Source organism: Micromys minutus (assembly GCF_963924665.1).
Source record: "Micromys minutus genome assembly, chromosome: 3".
NCBI lineage: Eukaryota > Metazoa > Chordata > Mammalia > Rodentia > Muridae > Micromys > Micromys minutus.
The window spans coordinates 4,132,311-4,156,321 of NC_137972.1; the positions used below are offsets into that span (position 1 = coordinate 4,132,311).

The window sequence follows — 24,011 nt, forward strand, 5'->3', positions numbered from 1 at the left end:
ACGCGTGATAGCAATGGTCCTACTTTACCGAGTTACAGTGGTTACAAACTGAGAGAAGGGAGTAGAGTTAAGATGCATATTAATTAGTCCGCCTTCGATGAGCAGGATGCTGGAGCGGTAGGTGCCACAGCACCTACCTCAGGCGGAAGTGACACCTAAGGCATCTGTAAGATGAGTCTCAGTGTCGAATGCAGCCGGGACCGACCGAGCCAGCTCCGTCAGCCAACGGGTTCTCCAGCGGCGACATGACCCCAGCCTATCTGAGGCCGAGGCGGGTTTAATTCTTTCAGTCTGCTTTTATACCATTTAATTACATGCAAGTAATAGAGGTCAGTTCTAGGTCAAGAGAACAAGAAAATGAACACAGTCAGGGAACAAGCCAGGCCATAAACAAAGTCGGTGATCACAGTTTCTAAGGCTTGTAAGGATGACAGGATTATCTGAGGCCACTTCCCTGTCCTAGGCAAAGTCATACTGTTGCCTGAAGCCTCCTTCTCTGTTCTAGCCTAAAATCAGATTGCTCTCTGAGCTTCCTTCCCTGTCCTAGCCCAAAGTCAAAGTCCTGCCTGCAGTATCCCTACTTCCTTGTCCTGGCCCCATGTCAGACTCCTGCCAAGCAGTCCCAAAAGCTTTCCACACAGGATGAGTCTTAGTGTGACTGGCTGCTTTACCACAGCGCATTATATACTTTTCTGTCGCTGTGGTTAATTGCTGTGGCCAAAAGCAGCTTGGGGAAGAGTTTGTTTCAGCTTATGTGAGGTTCCTGGAGGATGGGGTTCATCATGTGGGGAAGCAGAAAGTTGGAAGATCACATTTTCACCTGCACAAGGGGGAGAGGGGAGTGGGGTCAGATTACAAACCCTCACAGCCCATGCCCCTGCTGCCTAGTGTGACATGCTTCCTCTACCAAGGGTTGCATCTCCTAAAGGTCCCATAGCCCCACCAGACATCTCTACCAACTGGGGAATAAGAGTTGAGATGTGTAAGCCTTCCTCTCTCGCCCAAGCTGCTTAAATTCTATTCTGCCAGCGTGAGGGCCTGGGCATCAAAACCCGATTGTGGCTGGCTTCCGTTGGTGCCTTCCTTCCAGATGCTCTCCCTGGCACTTTTCTGCCAATAAGGGAGAGAGCTCCAGCGGATTTTTCTCTCCTTAAGGACCCAAGTCCAGCAGGAAAGCTTTACTCTTGTGACCTCCCATGATGCACCAACTTCAAGGCCCTGTGTCTTTGGCCAGTCATGGAGCTATGATCTTACTTTCTGCCTGACTGGACTTGTGATCGCTTAGAAGCGATACCTCTGGGTGGGTCTGTGAGGGTCTGAGCAGAGAAGACCCGTCCTGAATGATGTGGCACCAACTCATTGGCTTGGGTCCCTGACTAAATAAAAGGGAAGCGGGGATGAGCACCAGCGTCTGTCTCTCCGCTCCCTGAATGTGGACAACAGAGGTCAGACGCCCGAGTGCCCCTATGCTGTCCCTTCCTCACAGAAGTGAGGAAAGTCATTAATGCAGGGAGTCAGGGCAACAACGTGGATTTTATAGGACATAATCCAGTTGGTAATGGAGTTGAGGGCAGGAGAGGATGTGGGAGGAGGAGAGGGAGGAGGGAGAGAGGGCAGGAGAGGATGTGGAAGGAGGAGAGGGAGGAGGGAGAGAGGCAGGAGAGGATGTGGGAGGAGGAGAGGGAGGAGGGTGAGAGGGAAGGAGAGGTTGTGGAAGGAGGAGAGGGAGGAGGGAGAGAGGGCAGGAGAGGATGTGGGAGGAGGAGAAAAAGGAGGGAGAGAGGGCAGGAGAGGATGTGGGAGGAGGAGAGGGAGGAGGGTGAGAGGGAAGGAGAGGTTGTGGAAGGAGGAGAGGGAGGAGGGAGAGAGGGCAGGAGAGGATGTGGAAGGAGGAGAAAAAGGAGGGAGAGAGGGCAGGAGAGGATGTGGGAGGAGGAGAGGGAGGAGGGTGAGAGGGAAGGAGAGGTTGTGGAAGGAGGAGAGGGAGGAGGGAGAGAGGGCAGGAGAGGATGTGGGAGGAGGAGAGAGAGGAGGGAGAGAGGGCAGGAGAGGATGTGGAAGGAGGAGAAAAAGGAGAGAGAGAGGGCAGGAGAGGATGTGGGAGGAGGAGAAAAAGGAGGGAGAGAGGGCAGGAGAGGATGTGGAAGAAGAAGAGGGAGGAGGGAGAGAGGGCAGGAGAGGATGTGGGAGGAGGAGAGAGAGGAGGGAGAGAGGGCAGGAGAGGATGTGGAAGGAGGAGAAAAAGGAGGGAGAGAGGGCAGGAGAGGATGTGGGAGGAGGAGAGGGAGGAGGGTGAGAGGGCAGGAGAGGATGTGGGAGGAGGAGAGGGAGGAGGGTGAGAGGGCAGGAGAGGATGTGGGAGGAGGAGAGGGAGGAGGGATTGAATGGCACATCATGCTGAGCAGCAGCAGCAAGTGAATTCAGGGAAGGTTTTGGGAACTGTGTTATTTCTATTATTACATGTATGTGAGTGTTTTGTCTGCACATACGTGTGTGCAGTACATGCCTGCCTTATGACTGAGGATTTCAGAAGTGGGTTTGAGTCCCTGGGAGCTGGAATTACAGCTGCTGTAAGGCATCTCTGACTTGGGTGCTGGGAAGTGATCTCTGGTTCTGTAGGAGCTGCAGGCGCTCTGAGCTCACCCAGGCATCTCTCTGGCCCCAAGCTGTTGTTGTCCTTCTCCTCCTCCTCCTCCCCTTCCTCCCTTCCCCCTTCCCTCTCTTCTTCTTCCCCTTCCCCTTATCTGTCTTCCTCTACTTCCTCCCATTCCCCCTCCTCCTCCTCTTCCTTCTTCTGTCCTTCTTCCTCCTCTTTCTCTTCCCTTTCCCCTTCCTCTTCTCCCTCCTCCTCTTCTTCTCCCTCTTCCTCTTTCTCCTTCTCCTCCTCTTCTTCTTCTAGACTTATTCAGCTCCCAAATCTTATGCAGCTATACTGGCCCTGATCCCCAATCCTCCTGCCTCAGCCTTCCTAAATGCTGAGATGACAGGCATGAGACATGGTTCCATTTTCTCATTTAACTCTGAAACCTTTTAAAAAAGAAGTCTGTGAAAGCAAGCAAGCTGGCTTTCTTCGTGTCCCAGCCACCTTACTCCTTGCTTTTGTTGGCTTGGGTCAGAACTGTCCTCTCGCTTGCTGGTCGCTGGGCTCTCTGCCTCTGAGGCCACACTGTAGACTAATGGAATTTCTCAGCTCACTGACCCCTTTCTGTCACCCTTCAAACAACTCGTGACATCCCGCCTTCGGTGGAGGGATTTCTGGGTGACCCAGAAAGAAGTGGTAATGCTCACTGTGAAGTCGCTTTTGTTTTTCACCACACCCAAGCACCATTTGTCCATGCAGAGGACTCATGGGTCTGCCCTGTCTCTCAAAGCTAAGACAAAAACCACCAGGCTGAAATGTTCCCTAGACAAACAGACTTGTCACAGGCTGTTTGCAGTTCCCACCAGCCTCTGACACCCTTATTCCCTATTTAATTATGTGGCTTTTCTTTTAGTTAATAAGACGCACAACTTTATCATCCCAGATAAATACGTCATTCGGTTGGCATTACATAATACAACTCACTTAACAGGAGCACAGGATCTAAACTGCTTTTTAGGGTAGGAGACAGGATTGGAGCAGGGCGCTAAGTCAGGAATCCTGAGTTTGTGCGTGTGTGTTTGTGCATGTGTGTTGAGGCACAACACCTGCCACCAACTCTTTCTTGGAGGCCAGACTGAATTTTGACTCACACTCAGTATTGAAGTGACTTTCTCCCCACTTGCTCTCCAAGGAAAGTCAGTAAGTTCTTTGAAGATTTGATTTTTACTTTATGGCTGTGAGTGGTCTATCTGTTGTATATGTCTGTACCATGGGTGCAGTACCCATTTGAGGCCAGAAGAGGGCAGCATATCCCTGGAATTGGAGTTAGAGACGGTTGGGAGACTCCATGTGGGTGCTGGGGACTGAACCTGGGTTCTCTGCAGGAGCAGTTGAGTCATCTTTTCAGCCCACTCAATGAGTTCTTTTCCTGGAGAGACGATGAATGTAAGCTAGGGAAGGTTCCTAAGCATCGTTGGTCCACAGAGGAGCTTCAGGTTTGCAGATGTGAGTGGATCTCGATTGAATTTTAGAAAGTACCAAGTTACATCTCCACACACAGCTTTGACCAACATTTAAAAAATGCTAATGCACAACTTAGCTGTTGCTAAAGATATGGATGTGAATGAAACGATGCTTTTTTAGAGGGGGATTTGAGGAAGGTGTCACATTCTGCCTCTTTCCATCTGTGCTCGTTGCTGCCACCTGGTGGAACAAGTGCAAACTAACTTGTCAAGGTCAGGAAAGCTCATTTACAAAGAGAAACTTTCCTTTGCTTTTGTAATACTGCTGAAAGTTTTGAGAGCTTTGTGTGCTCTCCCATGGATCTACTTCTCAGCCCGAATGAGGTGGGCTGAGTGCAGAGAAAACAATTATTCCTTTTTAGATACTGTTACTTTTTTTTTTTTTTTTAGTATAATACAATTGTATAAAATGCTTCCTGTGTGTGCCCAGCATCCACGAGGTAGGTGACAAGGTGCTATTAAGTTGTACATAAGACAATTTATTCAGAAATTTAGAAGCTAGACGTGCCGTCAGGTAACAGCCAGCATATTATATCTGTAATTTATGCTGAGTGGCCTCTCCGCATTCCTTATCATTTGAGTTGGTTACTTTTCTGTTGTGTCGATACCCATGAGCAAGGCAACATGTAGAGGGAAGGGTTTATTTGGGCTTATGATTGCAGAGGGAGCGTCCAAATGGCAGGGGAAGTGTGACAGCAGATGACAGGCAGGAAGCCAGGAAATTATAGCCTCAAAGGCGGAAAACCAGGTGATGCCCTCAGGGCGCAGGGCTCACTGGCTCGGCTACTGGTGAAAGTTCCTCCTGGTTTTTATCTTCTCAAAGGAAGAGAATTCTGAGGCAGTTTATCTTGCAAAGCAGAACGTACGTTTCACAGACAGCCCGGGGCAGGCTGGCCTATAACAGAGGCGTGGCACACTGAGTTCTGAGTTGTGGAATTTGGAATTTTACTTTACAGTAGTGTGTGTTAATTGTACCCAAGGGGTCTCGTGACATTTCGTACACGTTTGTAACTTATTTGGACCAATGTCCTCCCAGTCATCCCTTTTCTTTAACTGACAAGTCGTGCTGGGATTTTCAAAAGATTTTTTTTATGGTTATTTATAAGGCAGGTGGCGTATTTATTGGATAAGGGGATTCCTTTTCTGCTGGCCTATTGTGGACTGGGTCTCCCTTTGTAGGATATGTCTTTCAGCTTTTAGAAGAGCCTTAAAGGGAAGAGAGACTGACAACCGCAAGCAAAGTGTTTGTGTAGAGCTGGGGCCTTTGAGCTCTTGCCCTGCCTTTACTGGTGTTTGTGTATGGGAACTAGGAAAGTGTCCCCCTACCTCCACCCCCACGCCCAGCTGCCTTTGCTTTTGACACAGTAGAAACACCCCCATGGCAGCTTCAAGGCTCTTTAACCACAAAGAAGTGCTCCCAGCAACAGAGACAGTTAAGAGCCGCAACAGTAACTTTTAAGTTACCTCCCACCTCCCGTCTGACTCCTCCCCCACAGTCTCACGTCCTCTTGGCTCAGCACTGAATAAAGTCTCAAATAAGAAGGTCCCCTCAGAGCTGGGAGGACCAGGTGTGGATCTGTGCACCCTCTCTCCCAGATGAGGACAACAGAGTTCTCAGGCTTCCTTCCTGCAGGAGAGAAGATTCTCAGTTTCCAATACACTTCCTACTAAAGAGCAAACACCTTTAATACCAGCACTCTGGAGGCAGAGGCAGGAGGATCTCTGTGTTTAAGGCTAGACTGGACTACAAAGTAAGTTCCAGGATAGCCAGGGATATGTAAAGAGACTGTTTCAAAACAAAAACCATCCAACCAACCAGCCAGCCAGCCAACCAACCAACCAACCAACAACCAACCAACCAACCAACAACCAACCAACCAACCAACAACCAACCAACCAGCCAACCAACCAACCAACCAACCAACAACCAACCAACCAACCAACAACCAACCAACCAACCAACAACCAACCAACCAACCAACCAACAACCAACCAACCAGCCAACCAACCAACCAACCAACCAACAACCAACCAGCCAGCCAACCAACCAACCAACCAACCATATTCAAACCAGCCCCACTGATCTTAGACAGGTCTCTTTGACCCAGTCACACAGTTCACACCACAGACAGTGTGTGTATGTGTGCATGTGTGTGTGTGTATGTGCGTGTGTGTCTGTGAGTAGTAGTGTGTGAGTGTAAATGTGTGTATATGTGTTTATGTGTGTGTGATGTGTGAGTGTGAATGTGCATAGGTATGTAAGCATGTGTGTGGTGTGTATGTGAGTGTGTGTGTGAGTATGTGGTGTGTGTAGTGTGTATGTATCTGAGTATGTGTATGTGTGAATGTGTATATGTGCATATGTGTGTAAGCATGTGTGTGTGATGTGTGAGAATGTGTGAATATGTGTGTATGAGTGTTGTAGTGTGTGTATGTATCTGAGTGTGAGTGTGAATGTGCGTATGCTCATGTGTGTGTAAGCATGTGTGTGTGTGTGTGTGTGTGTGTGTGTGTGCCCCATGCACCTGTGTCATGGCGCAGTACAGTGTGCAGGTCAGAGGACAGCTTTCAGAAGTTGCTCACTCATTTCACTTGGATGAGGCAGGGTTTATCGGCCGTGTTGTGAGCGCCAGGCTAGCTCGCCCACACACTTCGGGCCGATTGTTGTCTTCTTCCCACCTCACGGTAGGGCTGGATCACACGGGCCTCCTGCCACTTCTGGCTCCTTCTTGTGTTCTGGGGATTGAACTTAGGTAGCCAAGCATACATGGCGCATAAGCTCCTCAGCAGCCCACAGATGCCTCCTGGGGCTTCCAGATCCTCCGCACCCGGTTCTTACCGAGGCCTGGTGCAGGCTGTGTGCTGGAGGCTGAGACGCAGACTCAGGTTAGTGGCCGCGTTGAGTCCAGCCCTGGCTCATCAGGCAGACGGCATAAGTAGGCACCAGAGTCCTGTCCCCCTGCGTGGCCGCCAGCCACTGTGGTGGAGATTCACAGCTGCAGCCAGCATCCACCCTGGGGATCCTGGTCTGCTGGCCTGTTCCTGCAGCCCAGCATTTCATAGCCGACTGGAGCTGAGCTTGCTGTCTTCAGGACACACAGCCTCCGGGACTCCGAGTGTCTGATAATCCACCGCCCCAACTTCCTGGCTTTCCTTGTGCTGGAGAAATTTATAGTCTTCCCGTATGTGGAAAAGGCTGTCTTCTGTCTTGTATTCATTTGCAAAAGATTAATTTGTGTTTGTCTGTATGTGTGTGGGCGTTTTGTCTGCCTGTACATGGGCTGTGTGTGTGCACAGCATAGAGGTCAGGAGAGGGCGCTGGACCCCCTGGAAATGGAGTTATGGACGGCTGTGAGACGAGCCTGGGTCCCCTACAAGAGCAGCCAGTGTTAGTCACCTTTCCAGCTCCCCGTTGTCCATGCTGTGAGGTCCACATTCTCTCCCCTCCTATTGATGGGCCTTGTGCTGTCTGCACCTCTGCCTCTGTTGTCACTAGTTGCTGTAGAGGCAGGCACGGTCGCAGCCTGCTTCCCCATGCCCAGCCTGCTACACAGTCCGCACGCTTTCCGAAGCGCCCAGCAGGGGGCTCTGTCCTGGAATTAGAGACGGGCTCTCATTCTAACACTGAGCAGCATCTGCAACTGCCGTGTGTCTTCCTCAGAAATCATAACTCTGAAAGCAAACCGAGATGAGACTTAAGTTGTCTTAAATCACGATTATTTATTTATGTTGTGTGTGCGAGGTGTTGATGGGGGACCGTGCATGGTATAGCATGTCTGTGGAGGTCAGAGGTCAGCTTGTAGAGGTCGGCACTCTTTCCACCTTGTGAGGCTCAGGGATCAGACTCCGGTTAGCCAACTCTTCATGCTACGCAGCAAACAAGCATTGTGTACTGAGCCATCTGTGTCCCATACCCATCCCCCAAACTTAAATACCCATTTTCAGTATATTCTCTAAAAGGCTTACTTTGTTTGGGTTTATTCTAGACTCTAAGAAGCCGATTCTAGAGTCTATTCTAGATTCTAGGAAGGATGTCTCATTGTTAGTTACAGGGGTGTGGTTTTTCTCTTTATTACAGCCATCTCTTGGAGTCAAGAGGCCTTCCAAAGCCCTCCTCTTTGTGATCCTGAGCCCCGTGGGACCTTATTTTTCCAGTGGGTCCTTTACTCCAGTGTCGCTGTGGGCCAATCCAAAGTACGTCAGAGCCTGGAAAGGTGGGACCGGAGACTGCAAGATGGGTGGGTAAGTCGGTCCGTGCGTCTACGTGTCCGTGTGTCCTTCCTGGCTGTGACGGTTGTGTGCTTTCAACGGCTGTGTTCTCGGTAGTGTTCACAAGCAAGTAGCTGCCTGCGGTTTAAGATTTAGCTTTGTAAATGTGTAGGTTGTTGGAGGTGTTGCTCGTGGCACGCCCGCTAAGGCAGCAGCGTGACACAGGCGTGGAGCAGTGTTTTGAATCAGTGTCCTTTCCGGCTCTAGGCTGGTCCTGGGAGCGATGCTTTCACTTGGCTCCAGGGAACCCTGTCTGGCTGGGAAGGTGCCAGTCTCACTGTCTGCTTGGCCACAGATGGCAGGCGCACCTTCTGTGAAGGAGCAGAGGAAAGCCCGGCTTAGCTCAGCTTGACCAGCCTCACCGGCCAGCTGGCAGGAAACAAAGGAGATGTGCTGGCCAGTTTCAGAGTTGTGGGTGTGAATTCAGAATGCCCCTCCGTGGATACAACAGAAGGGGCAAGTACCCCGGGGCTGGATCACACTGGTGACACACAGAGGTGTACCTGGAAAGTGACTTTCAGCGATGTTCTGAGAGGTTTGGGCATGTCATAGCCTAGTGATAGGCCTCTGACATGAGGGTGGTGGCAGCCAGATGTGAAAGGTGTCCCCCAAGCCCCATGTGCTCTCCACCCCCCTCGGAGCACTCTCTCTGGAGTGTGGATGCCTCAGGTCAGCTCCTTCTGTCTTGGTCAATACAGCATTGTTACATTGTTACATCTCCGCTGAGCATCCGCTACAGGGTTCCAGCCTCCCGGCTTAGCAGCTAAGAGGACTTGCTGCTCCTCTAGAGAACCGAGTTAAGCTCTCTGCATGCTGTCAGCAGGCCGGAGACAATCTGTACTTCGGGCGCCCTGGGATCTGATGCCCTCTGCTGGTCTTTATAGGAACTGCATATAGCATACATCTCTCCCCCCACCCCCTCTCTCTCTCTCTCTCACACACACACACACACACACACACACACACACACACACACACACGAGCATATTTGTGTTTCTGGAATGTCAGCATTCATGTTACCAGAGCAAGGCGGGCACTGAGTTTTAGAGATGTGTTATTCACAGAGCCTGTGATCTGAGCAGATGGTAGAATAAACCAGGTCACTTTGGGCTCCCATTTGAAGCCACTAAACATCAAACTCCGTTCTTTTCTCCCACCACGTGGGTCCTGGGATCAAACCCAGTCAGGAGGCTTGGCAGCAAGCTCCTTTACCGCCCAAGCCTTTTTCTGGCCCAAGGGAAGGATTTTAAAGGAAGTGTTTAGAGGAAATCAGTTTGCTGGAGCCTCAACTCAGGGGATGGCCCTGTGGTTTTCCAGTGGAGACAATGTCAAGTATTCTTTGACCAAGCTTAGTGTTTTAAGACTAATAATTTTCAAAAGTTATAAGTGGATTACAGTAATCTTCGAGGTTGGCTGGGAAAGAGACTCAGGAAGACATGGACCAGTGGCTGGAGCAGTTTTTGGTTTTGTTCTGTTGTTTTTGGTGTGTCTGTGTGTGTCCATGGTGCATGCATGGAAGTCAGAGTCTCAATCATGAAGTGTGTTTACTCCAGCCACCCTGTGGGATCTGAAGATGGAAAATCAGCAGGCCTTCTAACAAGTGAGCCATGTTGACCACCTTTAATTCTTAAACAGGTGCACAGGTGCGCGCACACACTCATGGATGAATAAAAGCTCGAGACTGTTAGAGTTGAATGCAGCTGTAGGGTGATACATGTTCATAACTGCAGGTTTTCTTTTCCTCACTAGCAATTACGGAGCATCCCTCTTGGCGCAGCGTGAGGCTGTGGAGAACGGCTGTCAGCAGGTCCTGTGGCTGTACGGCAAGGACAACCAGATAACTGAAGTAGGCACGATGAATCTTTTCCTCTACTGGATAAACGAAGCCGGAGGTAATCGCTCTTCTGGTGACTTGATAGCTAATAAAGGCAAGAGGGCAGGGGTGGGGACAAGTGGGCGGGGCCAACAAGAGGGCGGGGTCAACAAGTGGGCGGGGTCCAGCGGCTGCTGTGGAGACCGTGTCAGGGTTGGTTTTTATTTTTGTTTCTGCTGTTTGGCTTGAGAAGCTTGAGAGTGATTCAAACTCAGCTGCCGTACAGATGGCTCAGCATCTGAAAGCACTGGCTGCTCTTGCAGAGGACCTGGGTTCTGTTCTGAGCAACCACACCTTGGCTCACAACTGTGACTCTAGTTTCAGGGGATCCAGTGCCTTCTACTGGAATCCAGGGGTACTGCACCCATAATGCACAGACATGCATAGATACATTTTTTCCCTTAAAAAGAGCAATCTTTTATTTCCCCTCCCCTTGGTCCCTCTCCTAGTGTCAGAACATTCTTTGGTGATGAGTCTTGGTTAGTCCAGTGGTCATTGCTCTATAAAGTTGCCTGGGCTAGCTTTACCTCACCGTGCATCCCAGGCTGAGCTGAAACTTCCCATCTCCTGTGAGCCTTCTGAGTGAGGTCACAGACACGCTCCACAGGCTTGGCTGGGACGCTCCACTGTCTTCTGTTTTACCTGTGATGCTGTTCTCTGGGCTACTCCAGAAGCCCAGCCCCCCACCCCCATTCTCTTCAGAGCTGGTATCCTTTCTACACCTGCTGGTACATCTCACAAGCCCTAGAGATTTTCTCTGCATCTCCAAGCCGGATGACCTGAGTTTAGTACCCATTGCCCAGAAGGTAGAAAGAACAAACTGATCCCCCAAAGTGTCCTCAGACCTCCACATTGATGGCCCGGCACGAGTGGGTATGGCCTACATATACCCACACAAAACAAATACACTATCAAATACAACCCAGTGTATCCTGAGATTGCCAATTGATTCATGTTTGCTGACACCTGCTGACTACCACATGTAAATCACAGACATTCTGTTATTTTATTGAGTCAAGGTCCTGTGTGATTAGTCCAGGATAACCTTGAAGTCTTTATGCTTCCAGGGCTGACTTTGAAATTTAGAGTCTCCATTCTGTATGTCAGGAATATATGGGATTATAGCATCCCTGGCTTGAGGGTTGTTGTTTTTGTTTTAGACAAGGTTCCGCTTGGTAGCTTGTGTCAGCCCCAACCTTGCAGAAAGCCTTCTCCCTTGGGCTGTGTAGGGTTGTAGTTAAAAGCATGTGCCACTCTATGTGGCTATCTTTAGTATCCCGAATGCTCAGTGCCTTCCATATGAGTTCGATAAAATGCTGACAGTTTATGTCGAGTTGAGTCAGGCGGCACAAAGCTGGGGGCGGAGTGGATCTGTCCTGACCGTTAGCATTGACAGGTGCTTGGAACTTAGGAGCACATTTTTAGGCCTGTTTATGGTCGTAGATTTTTTATTTCACGGGAATTATAAATGCTCCAATGGGAAATGAAGTCAGGGGTGTGGCTCGATGTTTATGTTTCTAACACCAACTTTAGGAGGTAGAGACAGGCAGACCCTGGGAGTTCCCTGACCTCACTACCTCCCCGACAGGGTGAGCTGCAGACTCACTGAGAGACTCAAAACTAACTCGGAGAGCAGGGGAGGAAGACACTCACTATCGTCCTCTGGTTCTGCATGCATGTACACGTGTGTGCACATACACACACTTGTAAATAAGCACACATGCTTGAAAATACACAGGCTCACACACATGTACGTATGTCCTCTCTCATGCACACACACAGAGAAGTAAAAAATAAAAACTGTCCTCTCTCTTTACCCCTCTTCTCTGTCACACCAACAGTCTAACACCATGTAACACAACCCTCCTGTGACTCCTCACTGGAGGATCAGGTGCATGAATCCGGCAGCCCTCAGACCATAGGACAGGAACCAACCGCTATTTGTTGAGTCACAGCCATGTCTGTGGGGCTCTGTTCCCTCTCGGGTGTTCTGGAACTTGCTCTGGCTCCTGGGAGGGTGTTTGTGGTTGCGGAGGAAAATGACTACTTCTCACCCAAATGCTATCATGTCGCCGGCTCTGTCTGGGAACCAGGGGACAGATGTCCCATGTCATCAGATCTGTCTGGGAACCAGGGGACAGATGTTCTGCTTCTTGACCTCAGGCTGGTGGTTACAGTAGGAGGTTAAATCCATTTCACAGAACAGCCTTTGCACATGTGAGCGCTGCTGTTGGGTTTAACTCAGTGTTGTCTTAGAGCTGCGCTAAGTGTGGGGAAGGTCTTTCTGTGTGAAAGCCGCACGCACACACATCCGTGCATTTTTTCGTCTAGCTAACGAGTTACCCCAAACACGTTTATTTTGAGACCAAAAACACTTAACAAATGACAAGCACCCTTGGGAACATCGCCAGGGCCAATCTCTTCTTCTTTCTAAAAAGCGATTTTCAGAAGACAAATGATCCCTGATGTAGCCCAGCAAAGAGAATTCACTCGTTCATGTTTTAAAATAAAACAAATACTTATGTGGAGGTTGGGGAAGGGCTCGGGGATTGTTAGGAACAGTAGCTGCTCTGCCCAAGGATCCAGGTTTAGCTCTCAGCACTTACAGATCTGCTCTCTTCTGCCCTCCACGGGCACTACATGCATGTACCATACATGCGTACGGGTAGGTGAAATACTCACACACATGAAAACTATGTGCCTCCCTGGGCCAGGCATTGTGTGGAAATCGGGGCATACAAAGATGGACAGACGTGTACTCTGGAAACCATCATGGGGCAGCAGAGAGCCTACCCTGAGACAGAGAGCAGTAGTCCCAGGGCTGGGCTAGCCTTTTCTCATTGTCACCAGCCTGGTCAGATGCTCCTTCATTTCTCTGGTGAGATGAGGATTGACCTGTGTTGGTTCTAAAGTTCCTGTCTATATTGAAAGTCCTGAGGGAGCCCCGAAATAGCAGGGCAATCACCTAGTGTTTCTATTTGGTTTTCTCCACGAGTATTTGTGGCTCCCTCTGCAAGCAGGGGGTAGGCCATAGACTGGCTGTCTGTGTAAGGTTCAGCATCCTTGTAAGGTGAGTTCAGCCTTGTTGGTCCACATCGCTAGGTGCCAGCAGTGGGAAGAAAAGGGGGTGTTGACTACCAACGATGATTTTTTTTTTTTAAAGACAGAGATTCATGAAGCCCAGTCTAGTCTCAAATCTGATCTAAGGGTGACTTTGAATTCCCAATTCTGCCTTCAACTCCCTAACACTGGGATTACGTTTCTAAGTCATCCACATCCAATTCATGTGGTGCGGGGATCAAACCCCCGGCTTCACACACACTCTAAGCATTCTACCTACTGATCTACTCCCACAGTCCACCAAAGTGACTTTAAAGTGGGTGGGGGGTCCCGTGTGGCGGAGGGTTACCTGGTGCTTACAGTCGGATCGCTGTGTCTGGCCTTCACAGTGGAACGTTCACTTAGGGTCTCCCGTGCAGTCAGAGACTGTGTTTGCATTTTTTCTTTCCTTCCTTTGAAGACATGGAGCTTCCCCGAGCCCATTGCCTTCAGATCTCTGTGGGAAACTCTGAGTCTCCAGCAACACCTGTGTAGCTTGAAAGGCAGGTGGTGTGGGCTTCTGAAGGCAGTGTGCAGGGACTGGGAGGAAGCAGTGTGTGTGTGTGTGTGTGTGTGTGTGTGTGTGTATACACTGCTGTGGAGACCGGAGGACTGAGGTAGGGTGTCTTCTCTTGCTTCTTTCTGCTTTATGTGCTGAGACACAAGGCCTTTCACTGAGCCCAGAGCTGCTGGTTTGGCTAGACCAGTTGGCAAGGGAATGGCTCCAATGTCTGCACACCAGTGTGAGCCACCCCGTCTGGTGCTTCCGTGGGTTTGGATATCAGAACTCAGGCCCCTGACTAGTGCTTATCACCAGTCACCTGTCACCTCTCCGGCTCAGGCCACCCAATTCTGAGGTAACAGGCCCCTCACAGAACTGCTGGGTTTGGTAGTGACCTGGGGCCCAAGAAAGATTTTGCGTGTGTTGTCATAAGTACTGAGTAGTTTTTATCTACTGAGAATTAATTTTGCCAAAGCTCATCTTGAAGAATGTTTCTTAATTCTCACCTCTAAGAATAGAATTCATTTTAAAAATTTTATTCATTTACTTTTTAAACCCTTTTTAAAGGTTTATTTGTTTATTTATTTACTTATTTATTTGTTTATTTATTTATTATAAGTACACTGTAGCTGTCTTCAGACACACCAGAAAAGAGCATCAGATCATTACAGATGGGTGTGAGCTGCCATGTGTTTGCTGGGATTTGAACTCAGGACCTCTGGAAAAAGGGTCTTAACCACTGAACCATCTCTTTAGCCCTATTTATGTATTTATATTTAATTATTTGTGTGTGTGTGTGTGTGTGTGTGTGTGTGTGTGTGTGTCTGTGTGTGTATTCTTTAGCATGGGTATGTGCTGAGTGTGTGGTCAGGTACCCTTGGCAGCCAGTAGAGGGCGCTGGAATGCCTAGAACTAGTTACCAGCTTGTGAGGTGCCCAATGGGTCCTCTTGGAGAACCGTGAATGCTCTAAACAGCGGGACTCAGACTCCACCCTCTTTTATTACTCCGGCTCTTTCGTTATTCACTGCTTGTGATAAATGGAAGGTGGTTACTCAGAGCACTACCTCTCTGGGCTAAAATTTTTAACATTTATTTATTTGTCTTTTCATTATGTTGTGAGTGTGTGTGTGTATGTGTGTGTGTGTGTGTGTGTGTTGTGTGTATGCACATGCCTGCCGTGGCACATGTGTGGTGGTCAGAGGACAACTTATGGGAGTCATTTCTCTCCGTCTGCTGTGGGCTTCCAGAGGATTGATCCTGGGTGGCCAAACTCAGGATCCAGTGCCTTTACCCTCTGGCTCCTCTGCTTGTCTCTGCTTATTTAAGAGAATCTGTTGTGTTCTTAACTGTGTGTCTATTTGTCCGTGTGGAGGAATGTGCACTTGAGCGCAGGGCCTGTGGAGTCCGAAGGGAGGCTGAGTCACGGGCAGTTGTGAGCCTCATGTGGGTATGAGACCAGAACTCTGAGTCACACTGAGCTGTATCTTCTGTTCTTAGATTAAGTGGGTTTAAGAGTTGGTACTGCAGAGGTATGTTGTCTAACGAGGGGAATTTTGCAAACATCCCTGTTTCTGATTAACAGAAGAGGAGCTGGCGACGCCTCCGCTAGACGGCATCATTCTCCCAGGAGTGACACGGCAGAGTATCCTGGAGCTGGCACAGGAGTGGGTGCGTGCCTGATCGAACAACTTCTGTGAGCCCAGCAAACACACAACACACACACACACACACATAGATACACACACATAGACATACACACACAGACACACAGTCACACACACAGACATACACACACAGTCACACACACACACACACACACACACACACACACACACACTCACTCACAAATCAGAACCAGCCTCCCTTTGCAATGATGTCATACCCCATACTTCCCACCAGTGTTATCTAATCTTTAAATCTTACCTCGAGCGAAGATCTCACTAGAAGGTCTGTGTTGGCTTTTTTTTTTTTTGGTAGCTAACAGAGGAACCAGCCAAACAAGATGTCTTAGTGAGGAGGCTTCTGTACTGGCTCCAGTCTACAGGGTGCCTTCTGCCAGCCAAGCTGGTCCACACTGGGTGTTCCCACCCAATCTTAACTTCGGCTGTAAGCTATTCCACATTTATTCCAGTACGCCTGTTGCTATTAAAGAAGCTGCAGATTTTTATTGTCGTATTGATATCAAGGCAATGTCAATTTGTCCCCCTCCACTACCCCAGGCCCCATTGGCTCAGATTTCCACAATGCTTACTTTAAAATTAAAAACACTCAAGGCAATTGCAACGCTTTCCGTGGATGTTCACATCCGTGTGACAGAGGCTGGAGTTTTAGGGTGGCTGTTGTTTGAAGTAACGTAGCCTTCGTAAGGCGGGTGTGGAGTAAACTGGCTGGCTGGTGGGGCTTCTTGACTGGGACTAATGATTCCAAAGTCCCCAGAGACCATGAACAGGTTTTCAGCGCACTGTGGTCCTAGTACACAAATGTTGGGACACACAGTTTCGGAGCAGACCAGCAGCTTCTCTGTAAAAAGGTGCAAACAGAGGCTGTGAGCTAAATAAACCTACCACGTCCAGAGCAGACAAGACCCAGCTGCCTGGTGGCCGGCTCACTTCCCCACAGCATTTGCAAGCTGCTGGTTTAATTTCAACAGCTTGCCCGTCCCAGATATGTTTGCAGTTGGAAAGATATCTTTTTGAAGCTCAGAAATTCCCGTTCCATTAAAACAATGAATGACCAGGCACAGGTGTCCGGACAAGGTGTGGGCCATTCCTATGTCGCCAGCTCCCCAGCATGAGATGTAGGTTATTCTGGACTGGTTTCCTTGACTACTTAACTGCAGGTTATTTTAAAGCTTTGTTGGAAATGCCAAGAGGCAGTGGGGTCACGGCCTGGCCAGAGAGGGGAGCTAATCCACAGAAGAGTGAGCCCAGCAATCACTGTTCTGTGGATGGTTGTTTTCCTGTTTCTTCTCTCCAGAATGCAGACCTCAGCTGTTCTCACTCATGCTTGCTGATTTTCCTGGAAATTATTTGTTTAATAATTCATTTAATTTTGAACAAAATTGCAACGGCCCTCAGTGTAGTTTCTCACGTCAGAACACAGGCTCCTAACCAAGAGCGACTACTTGAACTCTGAGCTCAGTTGATACCTTTCCCCCCGCCTTTTAAAAAAGGATTTTGAAGGCGATCAGATGAGGCTTAGTTCAAATCTAGTTCTCAAATTTGGTAACAATTTGTTACACAAAGAATTTTGTTTGCCAGCTGTTTGGCCTTGAGAAAGCCCCTCTTGGTCTGGAAACCAAGAGTCCTCAACTGTAATGTAGAGAGATGTCTTCAGCATTCAAGACCTTGGCCCATGGTGGGTCCTAGGCCAGTGGTGGTTATTATAGCAACCTGTAATGAAATCGGCTATTCTTTATTATAAAAGATACAAAATATTGGTCGAACACATTAAGTGGCTCTCAGAGGGAGTCTGCGTGTGAGATACATGACAACACGCATGTCCTGAAGCAGGTGTGCGTGAATGCGTGCCACGGCTCCGTGGTGAACAACTAGGGGAGTTTATTGGAAGCTGTGGTTTAGAAGTAGGATACTCAGCATGTTAAGGTAACCGCACCATGTGCCCTTTCCTGTTCCCCTTAAAGGACCATTATAGCACCATCCAATTTCGGATCCAACAGTGACTTTCTTTTTCTTCCTTTTATGTCTTTCCTTTATTTTCTTTTTTTTCTTCTCTGCTCTTTCCCTCCACCACTGCCACCACCACCTCCTCTTCTTCTTCCTCCTCCTCCTCCTCCTATTCTTTTTAAAATTCCAAACAGGCCGAGTTTAAGGTATGCGAGAGACATCTCACCATGGATGACCTAGCCACTGCGCTGGAGGAGAACAGGGTGAAGGAGATGTTCGGCACAGGGACGGCCTGCGTGGTCTGCCCAGTTTCAGACATTCTGTACAAGGACCAGGTGAGACAAACAGCTGTCACTGTTCATCGTTTTGGTCCCTGGGACCCACATACCAGAAGAGAAACAAAGTGACTTTCAACACTTAACCTCTGACCTCTCCTGCGTTTGTCTGCACCTCTGGGACACACACAATAAGCAAGTAAATGAAGGCAAGGAATTTTTAAAGACGTAAACATGTCCATGTCATCTAATGAAGTCATAACTTGTGAGAGAAAAATGGAGCAGGGATGGGTCTGTCTTGGCCCAAGCACGTCCATCTTCCTGGTGGTCTCATGAAAGCTCAACCAGGATAGCAAGTCATCCCTGCCCTTGGCAAACGTGTCAGCCCAACTGGGTCAGAATGGACACTTCCAGGGTCACCTGGAAATGCCAGCCTGCCGAGGAAGGCTGCAATGGCAGCTGGGTGTCAGTGGTCTGGTTAGACTGCGCCTCCAAGCTGCCGTATTAGGGGAGTGGAGGGGCCACAGTACACAGAATGCACGTGAGGACTGTCGGTTCCTTTGTCCGCTGCCAATGCCCAGGGTTCAGTAGAACACCGCAGGGACATTTAGGGACGTTTCAAGTGATGCTCTCTGATGTACTATTATCTTCTTTCTACATCTGTCTGAGTTTTAGAAAACAGATTTATTTCCTTTTATTTTACAAGTATGGGTATTTTGTCTGCATGTCTGTCTGTGTACTGTGTGTGTGCAGCGCCTCGGGAGGCCAGAGGTGGGTTCCGGATCTCCTGAGACTGCAGTTACAGACCACCGAGTGGTTGCTGGGAACTCAGGTCCTCTGGAAGAGCAGCCAATGCCCCTAACCACTGAGCCATTTAGCCCCCATTTAGCCACATTTACTTTGTGTTGTGTTTGCATTAATTTTGTCAGTTTGAGGGCTTTCCCTTTTGTAGAAAAACCCAGTCCTTGTGCGCATCTGTCAGCCTCTGCCTTTCTAGGGTAAAGACAGGAGTCGTTGGCGGGCGTTCCGTAAATGTGTAGCTGCTGCTCGTGGGCTTGCGGGCTGTCTGGGACTGTGTGGGCGCCATTCTGTAGGTGGGCGGGTGTTACTCCTACAAGACTAACTGCTTCTGATGACTTGTTAGATACGAACTCCCCCATGTATGAATCGAACATCATCATCATCTCAGCTGACTGGGTTGATCGTTGCTATTATTTCTCATTATCATTACTATTAATTAATATTATTATTTGTTATTATGTTTTGCTTAACACTTCAGAATTTGCCTCTCAGGGCTGGCTGCTCACGTAGTTTGACATGCAGATATTTCACACTGGGGAGAGGACCTGGTTTTATGTTGATACTGTGGAGGGATCGGGGAGGAGGGAGGGACAGGAAAAGGCGAAGAGAGGAAGAAAGGATTGTAAGGGCCCAGTCTGAGTATTTTATGGCAACATCTAGGTATGTTACCTGTCCATTTAGTAACTAAAATCCAACTGTTACTCCGCTCTAGAAATCAAAAGTTTACAAAGGTTAACTTATTTTTAATGCTTCTCCTAAATGCTTCAGGGAGGCATTCAGAGCCCAAAGGGTTCCTCATTATCGTATTATATTAAAAGGCATAAGAAGAAGAGTGTCTGAGAATACGAGCTATCTACTAAATATCAAAGCATCAAAAGCCAGCCCGCCAGCAAGGCATGAACGGGCATGGCTCAGAAACAAGCCAAGGGCATGAGATCTCTTTCAGCTAGGAATTTAACCCTGCCTTCCCATGGGAGTTGTGGCCCGTGGAAGTATGCCTTGCCCCAGATGTAGGTTCAGAAACTCTTTATGTATTCATCCCTTTGAAATGGCTTGCTTTCTTTTGTTGCGAAAGATCTTTGAGGTCTGGTTCCTTGCCAGAGTGCTCAGTAGCGGACAATTATTCATCCTGTGGATTCCTAGGCTCCTGGGTTGAGTTAGCCAGGGACCCCTTCTATTCTGAATTCCTAAAGACACCCTGAAGACTGTCACTCCAACCTTTTGTGTCTTTGATTGAGTCGGTAGGAAACGAACATGTCATCCTTGACTGGTTCAGGTTAGGGAGGTAGCACGTGTTGATAGTATGTTAGGGTGCCTCTCTCGGTCTGGGCGGGGTTGCCTTCCTGTTGTAGGAATGGACTTCCTGTTACCACCGTGTGTGCCTCACACCCTCAGACTTCTTCTCCCTTCCTCAGATGCTGCATATTCCAACAATGGAGAATGGTCCCAAGCTCGCAAGTCGCATCCTGGAAAAGTTGACTGATATCCAGGTAGCCATTGTCACCGCATGGGGCTGGGGGCCAGCTGGGGGATGACTCAAAGGATAAGAGCACTTGCTGCTCCTTTGAAGGACCCGGGTTCATGTCCCAGCAGCCCCGTACCAGTTCACAGGTCTGGTTCCCAGATTTCTGGTGCTCCTTCCGTGTGCCTCAGGCTCTCCACACGTATGGTCCACATTTGCGCACGCAGGGAAAACACTCAGATACATAAAAGAAAAATAAACATTCAAAAAGATCTCCTTGGGGCTCAGGTTGTGGTCCAATGTAAGAGCCACATCTTCCAGGTATTAGAACCACAAAGGGAAGATATAAAATGGCATAATTAAAGGCGAGTAATTTAGACTTAAGAAAGATGTTCCTGACAGAAGGAATGGGGTTGAGTAAGGCAGAAGGGAGAAGAGAAATGGGAAAAAAACAAAGAGGGGGGAGCGGGGTACTTGTGAGGGACGTCGAGTCAGCTGGCATTCCCAAAGAAATGCGATTTTCTATATTTAAAATTCTGATTTAAGAGTATACGTGTTATTGTAAAAATGGAAAATGTATTAAAAATGGGAGACAGGGTTGGAATGTGGAACTGGGTGGAAAGGAATAAAGAAGAATTAAATGCACCTATGGATCCAGCACTTAGATACCATTGCTGCTGATTCTGAATTTTGAATATTTACAACTTCAACATTATATAAGCATTTATCTGTTTACTTATATTTCCCGACAAGACAGTTGTAATTAAACATAATTTTGTTACTTGATTTTTCTATGTAATAAGCCATCTGCTTTTATCTCCCGAATTTCTCAGGCTGGGGACAGAGCTCAGCTGTGGAGTCCTTGTTTTCTGGGCACAAAGCCGTGGGGTCAAACCCAGCCTCTCACACACCAGACTATTAGTCACACTTATAATCTTATATTGCTGGACCTCAGAGGACCAAAGACCATCCTCTGCTAAATGAACTTCCAAGCTAGCCTGGGCTTTATGAAACCCTGTCTCAAAAAGCCAAAACTAAGTTAGATGACTAATAAAGACGGAAAGAGACTAGTTAGTGTTTTACACCAGTGAGTGCTTTTGGTAAAGATCTTTCTTTAATCTCAGCACTTTGGCAGTATGGGCAGGGAGCTCTGAGTTCAAGGCCAGCCTGGTCTGCATCGGGAGTTTAGGTTCACCAGGACCATAGTGAGGCCTTTTATTTTTTTTAAGATTTAAATAGAAAAGATGCACATAGGGGATGAATGCCTAAATGCTTGTCACCCACAGAATTCAGGTCCCCAGAATCCAGTGTAAATGCTGCATGGCATGACAGCCCACCCGGTAATTCCAGCTTCTGAAAGAGAGACAGGGGATCCCCAGAGCAAGCTGGCTAGTAAGACCAGCCGTATCCATGAGCTCTGGGCTTGATTGAGTGACCTGGTCTCTCTGAATAAGGGAAGAGAGTATCAACTTTAGGACTTTCCATGCACATGCTCATAGGTGTATCTACATACACACATGCAGACACGCCTACACGTGCACAACACACATACAATGGAAAACACACATGTGGTAGAGCATTTGACATTAACTCCAATATGGAGGCTGGGGAAGCGGCCAGGCTCCGCAGTGTTTCCTGCTGCAGGTGTTTCCGGTACCTGCTAGTTCTAATTCATCACTTGGCGGGTGGAAGTGGAGGGGTCGGAAGTTAACGGTCATCAGAAGCCAGCCTGGGCTACAAGAGAGCCTATCTTTAAAAACAAACCAAACGAGCCCCCCAGGTCCACTCAGCATCCAGACAGAACACAGAGGCCGTAACCGCAGGAACATGGGACCAGAGGTGACTCAGAGTCAGTCGCAAGCACACACACCCCGTGTCCCCCAATGCGTGAAGCAACAGGGCCTTCCATTCATAATCAAAACCACATCCTTTTTTCCTCAAGTCTCCAAATTATCCCTTTACAAGATGGCAAATTGGTGCTGTTAGCCAAGCGACTAGCCTGTCCGTTTCCAAGAAAAATAATTTTGGTAATTACTGAGGGGAGAAAAGGAGTGTGATGATACATCACGTTTGACATTTGATCTCTTTGGGCGTTACATGGAAACATGATGTTTCTCTACAAAGTGTTCCACAAAATTAAAGACGAGCAAAAACCACACACACACACAGCAAAACCCATGCTCTTGCCAGTGTGACGCAGGGGGAATTTTCGAAGCCTCAGATGTGTAGACTTTTTACTTCTGAATATTAGGATAAGTACTTGTCTAGTGTAGCTAATTATCCACACTGATGCCTCGGTGCTGGGTTCCTGCACAAGGACTCGAGCCCAATACAATACAGTTGTTTTGTGCCTCCCATTCCTTCTTTTCACAGTCAGCAGGGAGAGGCACTCCTGGAATGGAAGCCGAGCTGAACTTGGCCATGCTGCCTGCTCTTCTGTTTCTGCCCATCCTACACTCCCGGCTCCCTCTCTAAGGATGTCTCTCACCTCCAAATGCTCCTTTGTTTCATGATGTCACCCATCTCTGCCGAACTTCCTACAGTTTGGTTGCATTATAGGATCGTGGCTGCCCTTCCATGTTCATTCCTGTGGGAAAATTTCCATTAGGTTTGTTTTTGAGACAGGGTCTCGCTATGTAGACCAGGCTGGCCCTGAACCTTACAGTGTTCCCGCAGAGTATGTACGACACACCTCCTGTGGAAACCATTTAAATACCTCCCGAGCTACCTAAACCCGGAAGGTGAATTGTAAGTAGTCACACCGGCCCCTCCTAGAGCTCTTTGAATGCTAGGGTTTGGGCTGTTTTTTTGTTTGTTTTGTTTTGTTTTGTTTTGCTTTGTTCTTCTGTATTCACACATTCTAGGAAGAGATAGGAAATGCCTTGAACTATATGGCATCAAAGGGTTTCATATTATTAAGCAACACACTTGAGCTAGTCATTTCATAACAAAAAAGTTTGTCTAGTTAGCAGTTTTAGAGGTTCAACACTGGTTCCCATGCAGCTTGGTGGAGGGGCTGTCACTGTCCTTTCCAAGGCAATGACCTAAGGGCCAAGGCCACACCCTAAGTTCTGCTAGCATTTGGTAGCTCCACCCTGGGGACAGAGCCTTCAAAGCAGAGCCATTGAAGAGACACAGCAGACATCACATCAGGGCAAGCATCACATTCTTCCATGTAATCCTAACCAGGAACGTGCTATCTTACAGACACTACCTTGCCTGCCTCGGGGCAGCTCGGGGCAGCTGGAGCCTGGGCCTCAGGCTTCAGGGAAAGGGGCGTGAGGGATGAGCTCTTGTTCCATGGAGTAGGAAAAGGAAGTTTCAGGTTCATGCTGAGGTTATTATCATTTTATTGATTGATTGAGATATCATAGCCCAGGTTAGACCTAAATGCCTATAGATCCCCACTGCCTTCACCTCCCAAGTGCTGGGACTATGGGTATTAATTCTCTCTGTAGAAGGTCCACTTTTATTTTTAACTGTCTGTGGGATGGTACGTGCTCTCCTAAGCACCAGTGCACATGAAATCCAGAAAGGCTGGATACGATGGAGTTGGAATTAGAGACTTGAACCCGGTGCTGACTGAAGATTGAACCCAGGTCCTCTGGAAGATCAGTCCGAGCTCTGAGCCCGTGGTGCAGTTGATGGAACCTGTGATGGTTTGTCGAGCTGCTCTCTTTTAGACTGAAACGCGTGTTTTTGTTTCTGTTGTAGTACAGAAGGGTCGAGAGCGACTGGACAATCGAGTTACCCTGATGGCGGAGCTCAGGGTATCGGTGACGGGGTGCCACAGAAGACCGACGACTCCTGTCCTTGAGCTGGGACCACCTGTGACTAGTTTTGCGCGTCGTAGTCTCATTGTTCATTGCTACCAAGCAAGGCTTTTTGTTTTTCTCTTGAGCCACAGAAAGTTGCCAGTGTTAAATGTCACCTGTAGACATGTTAGTAGTTGCTTAATGCTCCTTCCTTGGAAAGGAATTTTTGGATAGTACCTCCCCT

At 48.4% G+C, this 24,011-nt stretch overlaps 1 protein-coding gene across 1 annotated transcript in view; it reads left to right on the top strand.

Moving 5' to 3' along the window:
• The window catches only part of BCAT1 (branched chain amino acid transaminase 1), a gene marked incomplete at both ends in the record, with an annotated part of 43,316 nt that extends 19,548 nt beyond the window's left edge, over positions 1-23,768 (top strand). The window contains 6 exons of the mRNA XM_080913717.1: positions 8,183-8,346; positions 10,123-10,265; positions 15,431-15,516; positions 17,669-17,809; positions 19,966-20,040; positions 23,727-23,768. Of these exons, the coding sequence (XP_080769843.1) occupies positions 8,183-8,346; positions 10,123-10,265; positions 15,431-15,516; positions 17,669-17,809; positions 19,966-20,040; positions 23,727-23,768 (651 nt within the window). The remainder of the gene's footprint in view (positions 1-8,182; positions 8,347-10,122; positions 10,266-15,430; positions 15,517-17,668; positions 17,810-19,965; positions 20,041-23,726) is intronic.
• Positions 23,769-24,011: the final 243 nt, after the last annotated feature.